This window comes from Hemibagrus wyckioides, linkage group LG09, assembly GCF_019097595.1.
Source record: "Hemibagrus wyckioides isolate EC202008001 linkage group LG09, SWU_Hwy_1.0, whole genome shotgun sequence".
Lineage (NCBI taxonomy): Eukaryota > Metazoa > Chordata > Actinopteri > Siluriformes > Bagridae > Hemibagrus > Hemibagrus wyckioides.
The window spans coordinates 11796912-11814708 of record NC_080718.1 but is presented as its reverse complement, the minus strand read 5'-3'; the positions used below and the strand labels follow the sequence as shown (position 1 = coordinate 11814708).

The 17797-nt window shown below is 36.5% G+C and overlaps 1 protein-coding gene across 1 annotated transcript in view; it reads right to left on the bottom strand.

Annotated features, from left to right (window-relative positions):
* The window catches only part of ltk (leukocyte receptor tyrosine kinase), a 63688-nt gene extending 53283 nt beyond the window's left edge, over positions 1 to 10405 (bottom strand). Inside the window, exon 1 of the mRNA XM_058399414.1 lies at positions 10098 to 10405. Within this exon, the coding sequence (XP_058255397.1) occupies positions 10098 to 10152 (55 nt within the window). The 5' untranslated portion in view covers positions 10153 to 10405. The remainder of the gene's footprint in view (positions 1 to 10097) is intronic.
* Positions 10406 to 17797: the final 7392 nt, after the last annotated feature.

The following is a 17797-nucleotide window of genomic DNA, read 5'->3' as shown; positions in this document are numbered from 1 at the left end:
AAATCTGCTCAGTATGTGCCCAGACATGCACCTCATGCCTACTGCCTGCAGGCCTCCTTCAACCTCTACTCATCCCATGATGACCCTGGGCCCCCAGTTTCATCACAGGTCTCCACATTTCCCATGGTAACACAAACCACATTAAGTGTCATTGAATGTTTATTTAAAGTCCATTGCATTGAGCCTCTCTCTAAGCTCCCACTTCCATGGAAACAGCCAAAGTAATCTTTAAAGAAGTATTTAGATACTATGGGCTCCCTAGGGAAATGGGATCAGATCAGGGAGTGCAGTTCACCTCGCAAATGTCTGAGCATAAATGTCAGACTGTCCTTTGGTTACTACTCCTAGTCCATTTTTGGATTGTGGACATGGTGTACATTTTGGATCTTCACCAGGTTCTTGAGTGCTCTTTGTTGCTGAAGCCGTGACAGTGGTATGTTTTTTTTTTGTTAGGTTAAAGTTAAAGAGTAGACAGACAGAGAAAGACACAGTACCTCTGCTGTTACGTTACACCATACCAGTGAATGAGAATGAGACATAAATTAAAAAGATCTGAAATGTTTTCTAGAGGAATCTTGACAATCACTAAATGCTGGAACACTTGCATTAAATAAAAAGGAGAATGTGTAGAAAAATAATTAACTTCACAAACTTATATGACACAGAAACACCTGAGCTTACTTGTGGTACAATGTTTTCAGCAACTTCAGTCTGAAGGAAATTTGTGTTGAATTATTTTCGATATATTTGCAACTTTGTGGTTGCTAAAAACATAGCAACAAACAGTCTTCGTTCAGCAGCTTTCCACTAATTTCTTTTTAAATATGTACATTGTTTTGGGCTGACTTGCTTGATTAGTCATTAGACAATTGTTGCCATGTGGCATTATATCACCAAACAGAACAATGCTTAGGAACAATGTTCAGGAAAGTGTTATTCACTCTACATCTTGATGCACAGTTGTCTGAGATAATAAAATGGAATCTGTTACATGACATTCAGATCACATTCATATAATTCTCAATTAAATAATAAATGTAGTTTGATTGTAATGTCGCAAAACAGAAGGTGGCATGTTGCTTCTAAATGGATAACAAAAATACAGCAAAAACAATTTACAGGCTATTCCTGAGTCAAAGTGAATGGGTTACATCAGGGAAAGCACTAAAGTGTGGAGTACTCGGAAGATAATTATTATGAACACAGGAAAAGAGCACAGCAAAATGAACACAATTATGCACACACACACACACACACACACACACAGAAGGCAGAGTAATTCAAGGTTACCATTGCTTTCACAAAACTGAATATACATACCTTTGCACAGAATAAATATTATTTATTCATTCATCTTAATAACTGCTTTATTCTTGTCAGGGTTGTGTTATCCTGGGGACTAGACGGTCTGTGTTATCCTGGGGTTGTCTGTGTGAATAAGTCTGCAAGTGGGATGTGTTTGATGCCTTGTAATAGTGAGGTATCTCATACAGGTTGTATAATCTAGTTGCAATCTAGCTTAGCCAATGTACCTACTGGCATGTTTTTGGGAGTTTGGGAGAAAACTGAAGTATCTGGAGGAAACCCATGTAGACAAAGCCAGAGCGTATACAGAAACTTCTCACACACAACTGACAGGAAATTAAATGTACTTTTCCTGCTCTTCTGTGGACTAATTACATAGAAGGAGTTTTCTCCACCATTTCCCAGCCTGAACAACACAAATAATGTCAAACCACTGATTTACAGGCTAAGTGTTTTTCTTTTGTTCTACTGTCATCAGTGAAAAGCCTCCCTATAATTGTGTCCTAGCAGAAATGCATAGTTCTGTCCATCATAAAGATTGTGTCTCAGAATCCCCCCTCTATGTTTCTCCCTGATTTGATTTTATGCTACATTTCCAACCACCGGTCAGTTCTCCTGTATCATACGACAGCTACCCCCTGGGGAGAATCAAGGCTAGTACGTGTTTCCTCAAAAACACACGAAGGCAGCCAACCACAATTTATTTTGCAAACTCTGCTGCATGTATTGCATCACTCAGAGAAAAGCACTTCCCTCTTATCTGCCCTCTTCTACACACATGGGCCACAGAGATGCAAGTGTGGCTTTGTAGATGACTACAAGCCAACCCATGCATATTTCCTCCCGATTCCACAAGCATAAACCAACACATGCTACCATTCACATCTTAATGGTTCCTATAGCAAAATCCTGACAAATAGCTTTATTTTAAGCAACTTGAATCTTCATGGTATACTTTATTTAAATTAATTGACTTTGTATATAAGGACAAAGATTTAATCTAATATATTACTGATAGAATCTATCACAAAGTCATTTGGAAATAATTGCATGAGTTTGAGAATATTTTAAAATTTTTTAGTCATCCTCCACACATAAAAGAGAATCCATAAAGCTCAAAGCTGTCAAATGATACATAACTGACATTAATATTACACGCAATCACTTTTTACTTCATTAGGAAGTACACCTGCACATCCATGTAGTTATCCAATCTGCCAATCATGTGGCTAAAGGAAAGTGCATAAAATTATGCAGATGCAGGTCAAGCGCATCAGTTCTCCATATTAAAGATCAGAAAAGTACAGGGTTCACAAGAATCTGAAGCTATCATAAGCATCCTAACTAGACCAGCACCAGGTTCCCTGGTTTGATCATAAACTCGGGTTATTGTCTGTGTGTGAGTTTTGCATGTTCTCCATTTGTCTACATGGATTTATTCTTTGTTCTAATGCTTCTAACTCTCAATGTCTACTTTGGGTTTGAGCCCTGGGTTTCAACTTTTAGGTCTGCATTCGTTGTTAAAAAGGATAAACCAACATGAAGACCTGAGAGCTGTCTATGGGAGAAAATCAAGCCATTCTGAAGCTGAAAAAAGAGGGAAAATCAATCAAAGCCTTTGTGTAAGCTTTGGGCATAGCCATTACAACAATTTGGGACTTTCTGCAGACGAAAAAAAACACTGGTGTACTAACAACCAGACATCATCCTGGAAAAGAAGGACAATAGCAGGTGATGTGACAACAGACAGTGATATCACCAAAAACCAAGATACCACAATAGTGTTTGAAATAGACTTTAAGGGCAGAAATATAGAAGCATACGACAAGATGCAAACCCACCTATCATCAGTAATAATCAGAAGGCAAGAATTTGCAAAGAAGTAAAAAGGATTATGAGAAAATATCTGGAACCAAGATGAGTCTCTACCTAAGTGATGGAAAATTCAAAGGGTGGAGAAAGAAAGCATCTGCGCATCATCCAAGACAAACAAGCTCATCGGTTAAGCATTTTGCAGGTAGTGTCATGGCATGGACTTATAGTGCTTCTACTGGAACAACCTTACTATTTATTGGTGATGTAACTCTTCACTGTAGCAGAATTCATTCAGATTCAGAAGTCTACAGATTCATTCTGTCTGGCAATGTACAGAGAAATGTTTCCAATCTAATTGTGAAGAACTTCACCACACAGCATGAGAATGACCCAAAACACACTGGCACCATAACGAAGGGCACCTTCAGGGAAAAGTGGAAAGTTTTCGACTTGCAAGGTTAAAGAGCAACCCTTAACCCAATTGAGCACCATTTCACTTTGCATTTGCTGTAAACAAGGGATATTTAATCAAACATGAAGTGTTGTTTACTTTAATTTACTTTACCACTGTAGTTTTGCAGTTTTATTTTGATATAAAAATTGGCTTGTCTGCCACCAAAGGTACCATGTTCTGTGTTGTTTAAAAGACCTAGATGTAAATATCAGGAAATTAAAGCTGAAATTCTGATCTATCATCTCATATATCTTTTGATCTCAAACCCGAAAGTTTACAGTTTATACCAGCAGCAATGAATTGGTCTAAATGCTCCAATATTTTCAGATGAGACTGTTTAACTTAAGAAGTAGCAAGTCATGCTTCTCTCTTTTATTGCTTACCATGCAGAACAATAATTTCTAGCCCCAGGTGTAAAATTGCAATGAAAACCATTGACGTTGAATTTTCAATGAAAAAACTTTTTTTTAATAAAACAAATATGTGGGTCTAAATATGTTTCAGCTGCAGTACCCACTGTATAAAACTGAAAATCAATGCACAAACCTAATCTGTAGTGTGTGTAAGTTTAGCCTTAGGAGATCTTGTCTCATAACTTGTTACAGAGGAATATTATTTAACATGGCGTCATCATATTTATAATAGCTGTCTAGTCTGTCCAGATGAGGATGGATCCCCTTCTGAGTCTGGTTCCTCTCAAGGTTTCTTCCTCATAATGTCTCAGGGAGTTTTTTCTCCCAACCGTTGCCTCTGGGTTGCTCATTAAGGATACATTTAAATTTAAGCTTTATCATTTTTATGCTGAATTTTTATATATTCCTGTAAAGCTGCTTCACGACAATGTCCATCGTTAAAAGCATTATACAAAAAAATGGAACTCAATGTTATGATATACACTTATCAGGCATAACATTATGACCAGCTGCCTAATATTGTGTTGGTCCTCCTTTTGCTGCTCACTGTGTATTCTGACACCTTTCTATCAGAACCAGCATTAACTTCTTCAGCAATTTGAGCAACAGTAGCTCGTCTGTTGAATTGGAACACACGGGCCAGCTTTCGCTCCCCGCGTGCATCAATGAGCCTTGGCTGCCCATGACCCTGTCACTGGTTTACCATGGATTCTTCCTTGGACCACTTTTGATAGATACTGACCACTGCAGACCAGGAACACCCCACAAGAGCTGGGGTTTTGGAGATGCCCTGATCCAGTCGTCTAGCCATTACAATTTGGCCCTTGTCAAACTCGCTCAAATCCTTACGCTTGCCCATTTTTCCTGCTTCTAAAACATCAACTTTGAGGATAAAATGTTCACTTGCTGCCTAATATATCCCACCCACTAACAGGTACCATGATGAGGAGATAATCAGTGTTATTCACTTCACCTGTAATAATGGTCATAATGTTATGCCTGATCTGTGTATATACATATGCAATATCTCACTCAACAACGCAGCCAAATGTTATGTTGATGTTGATAATCAAGTTATCGAGTTATTTTCAAGCATAATATCAACTATGCTGAGCAACACCGATGCAACTCTTTAACCCTTCCTGCTACTAACAATCATCCTTCAGTCTTGGGCAAAATGAGGTGACTTCAACAAGTTTTTACAGTTACTGTAAAAATAACCCTGAAGCTAAAAGCACAAATCTGCAATTACTTGTTAGATCTAATCTAGCCTTATAAATGATGCTAAAAGCCCATCTGATCCCTCACTGCATCCGCTTTCAGTTTGTTTTTATCATGATGCAGAAACACAGAAAGCCCAAGGACATCATTTATTAATTTTACAATCTACGTAAGCATGTCATAATTATTTCACACAGTATATTCAGAAGCTCTATAAACAGCTCATGCACTTTGGGTACAACCCGGAAACACTGAAACCATTGAAAATGATGAGAGGGAAATACAACAACGAAAACACTACATAAAATTCCAATGCTTTTAAAATGCTATATGAAGCACTGAAATAAAAACTAATGTATTTTTCCACCATAACCTGGTCTCTGTGTCATCAAAGACATCCATTCACCTGTCACAAATAATTTATTAATGCCCTTTTGTTGCACAGGGGCTGCTAATGCATACTTGTTAAATAAAAGGTTATTTTTGGTTTCATTTAACATAAGAGTAGTTTGACTACTGTACTGTAGCACTAAACACAAAGGGAGATGACAGAGGTCTTACCCTCTGAATAACCAAGCCAGATTTGCACAAAAAGTGTCAAAACTAGTATGGAATACAGCAAAGGTGACTGTAGAAGGGATCGTGTGTATGTGTGTGTTTCATTCAAACAACCAGTTCAACAGAATTATATCTGCACATGTTGTGATTTACATTTTAATGCCTATATCAAGAAATTTCAAAGCAAAGCCTTTTCTTGCTGAGGCAAGTGCCACAGAGTTAATGCATGTACTTTCCACCAGCTAAAGCTGGACTCAATTCTATCCTCTCCTGTGGCTTTAAAAAACGACCATCTTTGATGTAGCTGGTGCAGGACTCAGCTGCACAAGATCAAGAGATTAAAGCAGAGCTGACCCCAGCCCAAGTTCTCGTTGCCTGCTACATTTAGGAAGTCATTTTATTAGCTTGTAGAATGATGGACACAACAAAGGATATATTGCACTTTTCACAAAAATATGAAATTTGTAGCTACATATGTTGCTATACATAATTACTGAGTTATATACTGTATTTGTGTTATATCTATTAACATATGTAATTTCCTTTTAGGAGAAAAATGTCAAAGTAAAGGATTACTTGTCAGAATTGGGTTTTGAACATACTGTATAAAAGATGCATTCAGTGATGCTTTCAACGCTTAATCATATATATTATTTAGAAGTATACTGAACTGTTTTTTTCAGTATTACATCTTACACAAAATACACTAACAACAGAAAGCAAGGACTTACTAATACAGCATTCAAAGCACAAATTACACAGATCTTCTTGCATTAATGCCACAATGAGCAACTTGGGAATAAAACAAACCTTGAACACATGGTGGAAAAAAAAATACATTCTGCTTTGTATATCTAAGCTATTATCTATGACCTGACATTAGTACTACATTCAGGTACTTTTGGGGTTTGGTGCTATTAGAGGATTTACTGGAGATTTGATATGGATTTTGGATTTGATATCTTAAGACCAACCATGACCTTCAGTAAATTCGGCTTCATCAGAATATGAAAGTATACCAAAGTGTTAAAAGCCTTGTGCAGCGTTACAAATCTCCATAATTTCCATGAAATCTGAGCAAACACTTTTATCTTCAGCAGGGTGTTTTCGGTTGTTATCATTTATGGAGCCCAAACTGTAGCTGATTTGATGATGATTGTTGAGTATAGCTGTGGTTTTCATCTTTATCATGATTAATAATAACATATTTTTTAAAGATATTTTAGAAGGTTTCATATTGGATTGCATCCCTGAAAGCATAGAAAAAACAGTTTGATCATAAGAGTGCAAGGGGAAAAGGTGGGGGAAAGTGGAAGTTCAGATACATTATTCACTGTGTTTTAGAATAAGGAGATCTGAATATGTCTAACTAATAGCAATTTCAAATTTAGGAACAGGGACTAAGAATACTATCAATCTAAAACTTGTTTAGAGAGGAGGTGAAGGTAAAGGAGGGGGAGGAGGACATTGGGATGTTTCTTCTTCTACTATTTTTTTTTGGTTTGTAGAGTTAAGTGCATAGTGAAGAGGTTGGTCTTCAGTCTTTAAATGAAGACAGCATGTGACTCAGCATTTCAGACTGCCAGGGCAAGTCCATTCCACCACCTGGTTACCAGTACAGAGATGAGTCTTGATGCATATCTTTTTGTAACTTGACAGATGGTGGGTCAAGTCAAGCCATGTTAGTGGCTCAAAAGGAATGTGGGGCAGATGCACAATAAAAGCATATCTAAATCAGCCTTGGAACACTACCTTGAAAGCTAAATCTGACAGTTGCATGGATGAGCATACAATGGCATACAACAGCAAAGCCATTCATGTCCTTTGTGCTGTTTGCAAACAGTCTGACAGCTCTTCTTAATACTCTGGTCTATTCTTTCTATAACATCAACCATCTCATCATTTCAAGATCTCAAGAATGTCTCATAGCAGTCAGTAACATTAACTCAAGTTTCATTTATCTCCTGCCCCCTGACCTCGGCTTATTCAATCGCACTAAAAGCACATATCAAACATAAACAAAGAACTATGAAGTATACCACAAAACAGGACTCTTATTGATGGGTTTGTAGTTGTGGTTTTATTATGCACATGCACTTAATGATAAAAGCCATTGGGACATACAAAAATGACAGCAACTTAGAGTTACAGTATAGTTGTAGGTGTGACTTTCTGACATGATTGGGTAAATATTTGTGTTAGAATAATTTAGTCAGTGTAATCTATAGGATCCTTTTAATCTGTTGACTTTGACTTAAAAGTTAGTCAGATTGTCCCAACCCCCTTCACCCAGTTCATCTCCTGTTTATGCTATCATAACTTGTACCTGAGGGGTATGTCCCAATCTGCTCTCTAGCTCACTTGCTAGTCAATCAGTACAATGCACTGGTAAGGACCCTGACTCACTACACAGTGGGACTCCATTCACGGCTGCATAACTACATACTCGCACTGTAAAACTGGCATTTATCAACAACAGACAGGACAGCTATCTTTCTTGCATGAATTTTATATAAAGTACATTATAAAAATGATTAACGTAGGTAATCGTCTGCGAGCTTTAGAAACAATAACAACCTACTTACATTTCTAGATGAAGTTGTCTGAAAATTTGTCCACCATTTTGTTCGAGCTGAGAGGCTTAAGAAAATAAGATGTCATTTCCAAAAAGGGAACATAGCCAGCTTTGATAATTGCTGGTCATTGTGGTGCATTGTGAGATTTTTGAGGCTGTGAACATTCCAGGGCACTGGAAGGATTTTGCATTTGAGACAATCCTCAAAATAGCAGGTCAGTTCCTTGATCCTTGATCAGTTCCCTGAATACTGCACTAGGGAGCTGCCTGAGACTCATCCACGGACAGCAAATTACCAATGTTTAAACAAACAGAAATAATGTTTTAAACCTTTTTTGGACATTAAGCTTTCAGCAAATGTCTCTGCTCACTATACTACAGGCTCTGAACAATTTCAAAAGAAGTGTTTTGGTTCATTCTGGTACAATATTTATAAAGAAGAATTAAGCAGGTAACAAACAATGCTCAAACTGGCACTTGTGTCTTACTGTTTTGAGCAATTATTGTGCTGGGTATGTCACACTGATAAAGTTCTTGCTATTTTAGCTGTCTGACAGTATATCGGAGTTTAAATAAAAGTTAAATTACACTTGAGCTCAAAGTTCAGACTTTCAGCTTTCAGCTCTAACTTAAGGGTATTTAGAGCTTAAGTTATTTACTTACCGTATTTACTTAAAAGCCCAAAAGTAAACAAACTGAAATAATCATAAATTAAAATAAAATAAAATACTTTGGTTGCAAATCCTCTGCAAGCATGCATGCCCATGCCATACGCTGAGAAGTTATCTTTAGTATCATGAGCAGCTCCTTCCCTTCTCAATACTTATATCTTTCTATCATTCTGATATAAGTTGATATTTGTCTTATCTTACCAGGTTCAGAACTGTATGTTTTTGTTTTTGTTTTGTTTTTTTTATAATGTAATTTCATCTCCCTGTTTTTGAGGACTACCACTGCTTTATATCCTGTGCTAAACCTTCTGTATGTTACAAATAGCTGATTTGACCACACCTAATAATTCTGCCATCTCTCTCCTGGATTGGTTTTGATTTTTCTTCCAATGATCAAATGATGGAAGTTCTTTAGCAACAGATTTCAAATGCAAACGCTATACAGGAAATCAACACAGACCCTCAAGACCTTTTATCTGCTTTCTTGCAAGTAAAATAATGAAGGAATAACACAGAGCTGGTCATGGAACTGCTGAGCAGCCAGTTTTACAATTACTTATGGTCATTGTGTGTGTGTGTGTGTTTATTTCAATAATGAATACTGCCGTATCGTTTGTAATACTAAATTAGAAACAATAAATTAGGTGCAGGATTTTAATTCCGCACCAGAATAAATGAAGATATCCTCCACCATAGTACTCATACTCTTTTATAATCATTATTCTTCAGTCACATTCGTAATAAAAAGAAAACAAGAAAGAGAAAAACAGCATCCCGTTGAGCTCACTGCTCTGTCCGGGGATTTTCTTGAATTATGAATAATAAACGGCCAGATTAGGTTTGTGCACAAGTAGTCTTTAGAAGTAAAAAATATATTATCATGTGGATGATGGATGCATTCACCTAAAATAATTGAAAAGGCAGGTTGTAACAGGCAGGTTTACATGCTCTGCAGAAAAGATCAGATTTTGTGTCTCATTCTTATGAAATTTATCATAGAGGATATAGAATATTACTTGCCACAAAAGTCCATGAAAGTTGAGATTTCTTTTTCTTAAGGCGCTGAAAATCACTAAACCACTTACCTGTTAAAATAAGCAACATTAATGTCAGTGAAGTTTGTCCAGCTGGATATTCCATGTCTGCTTCGTAAACAATCCTGGAGATAAAGTGCTAATCTTTAGCCTCTTTTTTTGGTTCCCGATTAAAACCGATGAATCTGCATCCACTTTCAGAGCTGCTTTTTTCTTACAGCACTTTGCTCTCATTCATTATAATAGTGATGCTGCGGCAGCGCGCGCGCGACTAACTGACTGACAGACTGCTCCTCGACCCTGTTTATCTCTGTGTGTCTCTCACAGAGTTTCCCCATCACACTTGGTCCTAAAGCCGCCCGCTCACAGGTCATTACAAATGTGCGCAGTATAGGGTTGGAAACCTTTACCGAGAACAGAAATTTCATCTTCTGATGTTTTCTGAGCTTTAGGAGTGATGTCTTCACTTTCTGATTGCCTCAACATTGTTAAAGGATGCCTTAAACATGCGGCCTAAAGGATATGCATGACATTCTGGACAAGTATCAAAGGAACAGTCCATCCTGAATCACATTAAATATGTTTATACTGAAATAAACAGTGATTCTGGTGCTAATTTGTTTGTTGGAGCTGTGTTTTTGCTATTCCTCCCAGAGGTTAGCAAGTCTATCGGGTTGACCTCACAGCGGGACGTTGCAAATTGATGTTTAATATGTGAAATGATTTTCAGTCTCTAAAGAGATTATGCTGTTGTTTCAGGTGGGTGAGGTAGACCACAGCATAATCTCTTTCAAGGTGGCCTGAAATGACCAGTAAAGAACTTGTTGACTGGATCCAAGGAACTTGACTCAATACAAGGTTTTTCTATGCTGCACTAATAAGCCTGTTTTCATCAGTGTTGAATTTAAAAATGCTTGTCCCATTCCTCCTTGGATTGATAGAGAGCTACATTTGGCCTGAACCTTTGGGAATAAGGATTTTTACACATTAGACAGCTTTTAAATTGTTCAAAGGTTTAGCAGATTAATATGTACAGCATCCAATTAAACATGGTTTGTAGATTAAAGTATTAGTAGATTTATCAGACGGATGCATGTACAGTAAAGGTCCTGCAGTAGTGTGAAAAACATACTTATATTTATACTACCAAATTATAAGAGCTTTGATATGTGCATAAATACGAATAGTTCTGTGTGAGATGTTGATTTGGACAAACCCTACAGCTACTGCAAGGGTTTGGAATAGTACAGTGTTTAGAAGATTCTATTAAGCCTTACCAAACAGTATATGATATATATTAGATCTGTGGTTAAAAGACATCAGGCAGACGTAGGCTTATTTTGGATATAATATAAATCTTTATGTTTGATCAATGGATATGTGTTATCTGCATTATTATTAGTGAATCATAAGATATATTTCTAACTATTAAATTTAATGCATAAAAACAGTCGATGTGGATCATGATAATACATTCTCGTTTAGGTTTGCTTTATGTTTGAAAAACTTGAAACACATGATGTTGGAATGGTATTTTAATTTTCTAATTTGGTAATGTAGTGTTAATGGCTATTGTTCACTGTTAATTCTCTATCCTTATAGTATTCCCTTTCGAGAGGGTCCCTTTCGAGGGTGACTTTCGAGAGTCATGGTGGCAGTGAAGGATAATTTTTATTTACAGCAGCAGAATTACAGCAGCTACCTGCTACCACAATGCTGACATGTTTTCCTAAAACATGCCTATATCTGCTAGAGTGAGATTCAAGCATGCTGGTGAGAACTTTATTTATACATTACAGAGTAGGGTAGGGTCCATTCGCCATCAGTTATTAAATTGCCTTGGGAGGGATCTGTTTCTGCATGTGTTGACATTCTTATACATCATGTTCTACACCTTTTCCAAGATTCATCCCTATAAAATGAGACACTTCACATTTTCACTTCACATAGTATTCTTGCTCATAGCAAAACTTCACAGAGGTTTGGAACCAGCATGTCCTGCATATAGGAAACTATTAAATATCAGCAGAAATCTAGACTTTCATTCACTTTCAGAGCAGCATGACAATGAGTCATTTCCAGTGAGTGATGATGAGCAGATCCCCAGTGCAACTATTGAACAACCTGAAATCAATCCCAGTCAGCAGCAACAGGAGTCCAACAGACTTCTTATCGATTACAATTCAGCTGTTAAGATGAAGAGACAGACATATTGTGCATAAATTGCAAATCTTTTGTCACCTTAATATTTTTATCAATATCTGACAAAAAGAATGTGCATGGAGATATTTCACATTTTGTCAAATGACACACACTGGTGGTGCTGCAATAGATTATAACAAGTGATATATTCCAAGGTGATGTTTTTCCATTTTTAAAGCATAACTAACTGTTATATTGTCATAATATAGTTTTAATCTTGCACTCAGTGACCATTTTGATTAATTTGCAAATAACGTGTAAAGACATTTATAAACACCAGTATTAAAAGCTAATTTTAGCATTGCATTCAGTGTCCAATAATTACATTTCTTTGCACATTAGGTTTAAGGAAAAAAATCCAATAAAATGAATTAATAGTTAGTGTGAATGAACGGTTATATTAATTGTCTGGTTATGACACATCAAAAGATGCTTGCAGAATCGTTTTCCTGTATTTCTTATAAGCTTTATAATCAGTGTGTATTGGGAGGTAAAGTGCTACAAAGCAGGGATTTGTCTCTGGAAAGATTTTCCTTAATAAAAAAAACTTAATTAGTGGGTCATGTGGCAAACTCTTTCAAAACAACATTTCTGTGGAATTACCATGACACTTTCAGCATGTTGTGTGAACAGAGGAGAATTGGTCCAAAGCTAGCTTTAATGGGGAGAGTTTAATTTATTTGGGTACAATAGGAAACGTTATGTTAAGCATCAAACTGGGGAAAGACTGATCGCAAAGTGTGTAAAGAAGTCAGTAAAAGTTGGAGGAGGAAGTGTAATGGTTTGGGGGATGTTTTCTGCAGCAGGAGATGGGCGTCTTTTGCAGCTACATGGTGGAGTGAATTCAAATGTTTATCAGAAACTACTTCAGCAACATGTGGTTCCTCTCTCCATCAGCTCTCATTTTTTCCCACAAGACAATACCTTGCAAAACGGGTAAATCCTTGGCAGCAAAGTTATTTATAAGAAATCCACTACAGTTACCGAACTGTGGAAGAGACTGGAGGAAGAGCGGACCAAGATCACACCAGAGCAGTGTGAGAAACTACTGATATTTGCAGCCACAGATGTGCTGAAGTCATTTAAAGCACTTCCTAATAATTTTTGATAGCTGTAGTCCTCAAAAATCTTAGTTGTATGTTCCTTTGTGCTACAGTGGTTACTTTCTCTCTAATTGTTTCACACAAAATAAAGGTTTTTGTTGGTTATTTTGTAAAACATAGTAGTACAGTAGAATATTAAAACGATTAACAATATTTTAGAAAAAAAATTATAATAATGAAAAAATTGTTTGTAAAATACATGTAAAATGTTGTAAAATACATACAGAAATGACAAATCCTGCATCTTGCAACCTTGCTGGAACAAAAACCCACTAAATTCACATGACTACAAAATTTATTTGTTAACTTGATAATGCACAAGAACATAAGAAGCAGGCTTCTGCACTTCATAATGCAGAATTTATTCAGGCCGTTTAAGAACAGAGCTGTACTCTTCGGCTTAAAACATGCGCTGTTGGAGTGCATTATCTGAGATATTGGAGTATTTTAGTGCTCATACTAATGGATGCCATAATTACAAAAATTGAGCAAATGGCAGAACCTGGTATAAGACAAACACTAATTTGTTGCCTTATGGAAAATAAAAGCAGTGAGTAATATCATCAGCTGTACTTAGTAAAAAATTAAGGCTACTACTGGCACAGGTAAAGCACATTGAACCCAAACGGTGTTCTGTCATGGCCAGGGCATGAGATTAAGCTATTGCTGGAAAAGACTATTTCCTAAAATTGAAATCAGGATGGCCCTATAGTGATTTTTTATTTTTATTTTAATACAACAATGAAAGTCACAGCCCACCGTTATCAAAGCTGTTCAATGATTCTTATAGTTTGTAAGGTATTTGTCTAGTCATTTCAGTCTATCTATCTATCTATCTATCTATCTATCTATCTATCTATCTATCTATCTATCTATCTATCTATCTATCTATCTATCTATCTGTCTATCCGTCTGTCTGTCTGTCTGTCTGTCTGTCTCTGTGTGTGTGTGTGTGTGAGTGTGTGTGTGTGACTGAGTGAATGCAGTTAATGAAAAATAGTATTACTCTTTGTAGGCAGCAGTATCCTATATTGCCAGATTGGGATGACTTACTACCTAGTGTTTGCCATGTGACATAGTGGTAGTTTGTCTTTGAACATTTAAACCTCACCCCATAGACTATGAGTCCCATACTGAGCTCAGGGAGTGATTTTTGAGCTTTGACAAAGCATCTTGTCAGAAATCACACATCAATCACAGCCTCACCAGATTTGTTACCTTTTCTTGTTATTGCTGCTGTAGCCTTGTAGGTTAGACATCAGGTTAGATTGAACCATTGGCAGTTTTTGACACTGCACTTACCTCTATGAATAAAGTGAAGTGACAGAAATACCACATTCTATTTTAACAGAGATTTTTTTGATTACAGTAATCATAACATTGTATGGTTGAATTCTCTAAATGAGGTGGGGCATTGCTCTTTTTTTTTTATAGCAGCACAGATCTAAATATTTATGGCAGTATCATATATGATAATGTACACTATGGGTTTATATCAATGCTAGGATTATATTCATTTTAGTGCATTATTGGTTTCATAGTAACAGCTCATTCACAGAGAAGTTGCCTTTATTAATCTATGCCTAATATTGAATGGATCAAAAGTCACTTATTATGTTATTATATAACTAAAAGTATATTATAAAAAATGTGCAATCATTGATATAGTGAAGTCTTTTAGGAGACTTTTGTTTAATATTTAATAGTTTGTGTAATATCTTACAGTAGGTAGGCACAGACGCTCCTTTACCAAGCTTTCTTTTTCTCTCTTTTCCATTTTAACCCTGCTTTTGCATCTTACAGAGAAACCAGACAAACTGAAGACTCAAGTTATTTTATTCGGTAAAATCAATTTTAGCTATGAATTAAAAGCATGATGTGTTCTAATAAATTTTAATAGTATAAAACTAAACATACTTAATTTTAAAGTGTTTATGGGTTTTTTTGTGTGTGTGTATCTGTATTATTATTATTATTATTATTTTTATTTGAACTGCAGATGCAGGTAGATTAGAGCTGCTGCAGTATCCTCAGCACCCCATGTCCTGTGTCCATTTATTAAACTAGGGGGAAAAAGCTGATGTATCTATATCATAGAAAAAAACTAAATAAAGATTTTATTAGTTTAAAATTCTGCTTATTCTGCTCCTGGTCAGAGTTGGCATCTTGGGAACATTGAGCACCAGGCAGAAATAAAAACTTGATAGTCTACCAGTCCACTGCAGTTAGAACCTTCAGTGATTTTCAAATGAAATATAATAATATAAACTATAATCTAATAATACATAATAATTCCATGAATGCAGCATTGACTAAAAGATTAAAATCTTAAAATTTCTCATTTTTGTTTAATCAGACATTTAAAAGAGGGTTGATGTCCCAGCACAGAGACTGAGGTGGATGTAGTTGCAGTTTAGCGTGATTTATTAACAACAGGGGAGACCATTTAAAATGTAAGGCAATATCAAGGTAAGTAGACAGACACCGGTCAGGTGATCAGCAAACAGGATATCAGAGAGAAGGCAGAATCATGAAACAGTGGTCAAAAGCAAGGTCAAAACTGCAATCAACAAACACTAAAAATAAGGCTTGGTAATCAGGATACAAAGTAATCTGAGTGTATTATGTGTGTTATGTTATAAAGGTGATATGTGTGTGTGTGTGTGTGGGTTGTCTGACAATTTGGCACTACTGACATCTGACAAAAGATCATGTCAGACATGCTTTGAGTGTTGGCATGCAAACATGAGTCCTCACCATTAGTGATTTGACCTCCCTCTGACTGCATCCTGTCCATCTCTCAGGATGATTGTCAACTCAATAAGCTAAATTAAATGATTACATTACCATTCCATTAACTCGACTACAGACTTAAACCTTTGTTTCGTGCGTCATTAAACATAAATTGCACTCCCTCAACTCCCCTTGATTCTAACATGGGGGAGGGGACATTCCCAAAAATTCAGTCTCCTATGAAAGTGAGTCCTTAGGCAGAGTAGTCCACATGTTTTGAAGATTTAATGCCTTAATTAGAACAGCATGACCTGTCTGCAAGTTAGTGACAAAACAGGCTTGTTGTTTAGGCTGCATGTTTTGTACGTCGCCTATACTGAGAAGCATAGAAGAAACAGACAGAAGAGAGAGTAAGAGAAGAGAGTAAAAGAGTAAACAGGTACAGTAGAACATGAACACATTTTGCTTTGACATTCATTCATGTACATATTTCAAAATACTACAGTTATTCTGCTCTTTTTGCTATTAAATAAATTATCTCCTAATGCTCATTAGCACTCTTTACCTAAACAAAACATTCTTTAATGAAAAAAATTGCCATAATGTGTTATGTTCTACTGCTTTAACAGATTAAAGAAGATGATATAACTATATTAAGCCTTGAGTTTTATTTAAGATGACATGGAGGTTTAGTGGTTAGCAAGATTGCCTCACACCCCTGGGGTTGGGAGTTTAATTTCGGCCTCTGAGTGTGCAGAGTTTGCATGCTGTCCATATACTGTACTTTGGGGGTTTCCTCCAGTTATTCTGGTTTCCTCCCCCAAATGAAAGGCATATGTTGTAGGCTGATTGGCATCTCTAAATTGTCTGAAGTTTGTCAGTGTGTGTGTGTGATTGTGAACTGTGATGGCTTGTCACCCCATCTAGGATGTCCCCCACCTTGTGCCCAAAGTCTCCTGGGATAGATTCCCAGGTTCCCTGTGACCCTGTGTAGGATAAACACTACAGAAAATGGATGGATGAAATTGTAGTTACGGTTTATGAGATGGCTAACTGCAACACTGGGCACCTAGCTCCAGTAAACATGTTGTAAGTGGACAGCTAGAGTTGGCAAGTCTTGTTAGCATCAAATGAAATCCAGATGGCACCATCTGACAAACAGCCATGATTGGATTATGAGAGAGGCAGAAGGCCTAATTTTTGTCTCCAACGCAATCATTTTTTGAGTTTATTTTCATGATAAGAAATTCTTTTCATCCGTCTGTCCATTCATTCATTCATTCATTCATTCAGTGTACTTTCAAAATACAATAGTTGTATTTATAATGACAAAAAAAAATTCTTTTTAACAAGAGATTTTTTTCTAGATCACATGCACTGTTTAAAAAGTCATCTGCCTGTCTCATACTTCAGTCATGGTTGATGGCATGGTCAAGTAAAGTAATATCATTTGTGACACGTTGTCTCCTTGAGAGAAAACTTCCTTCTCCTTTTCCTCCTTTTCTGTCTCCCCCTCAGCCTCTGTAACTACACAGTGGAAGTTGAAAGATTTATAGAGTAAGCAAATAGAAAAGTGGCCAAACCTGGGAGATATATATATATGAAAATTTGTAAAAGTATGGATTACAGAAAATAAAAGATTAAACCAAATGTAAAAGCAAAACAAGAAATCACATTGAAAAGTGAAAGACAGGAAAAGTTCAACAATTAGTA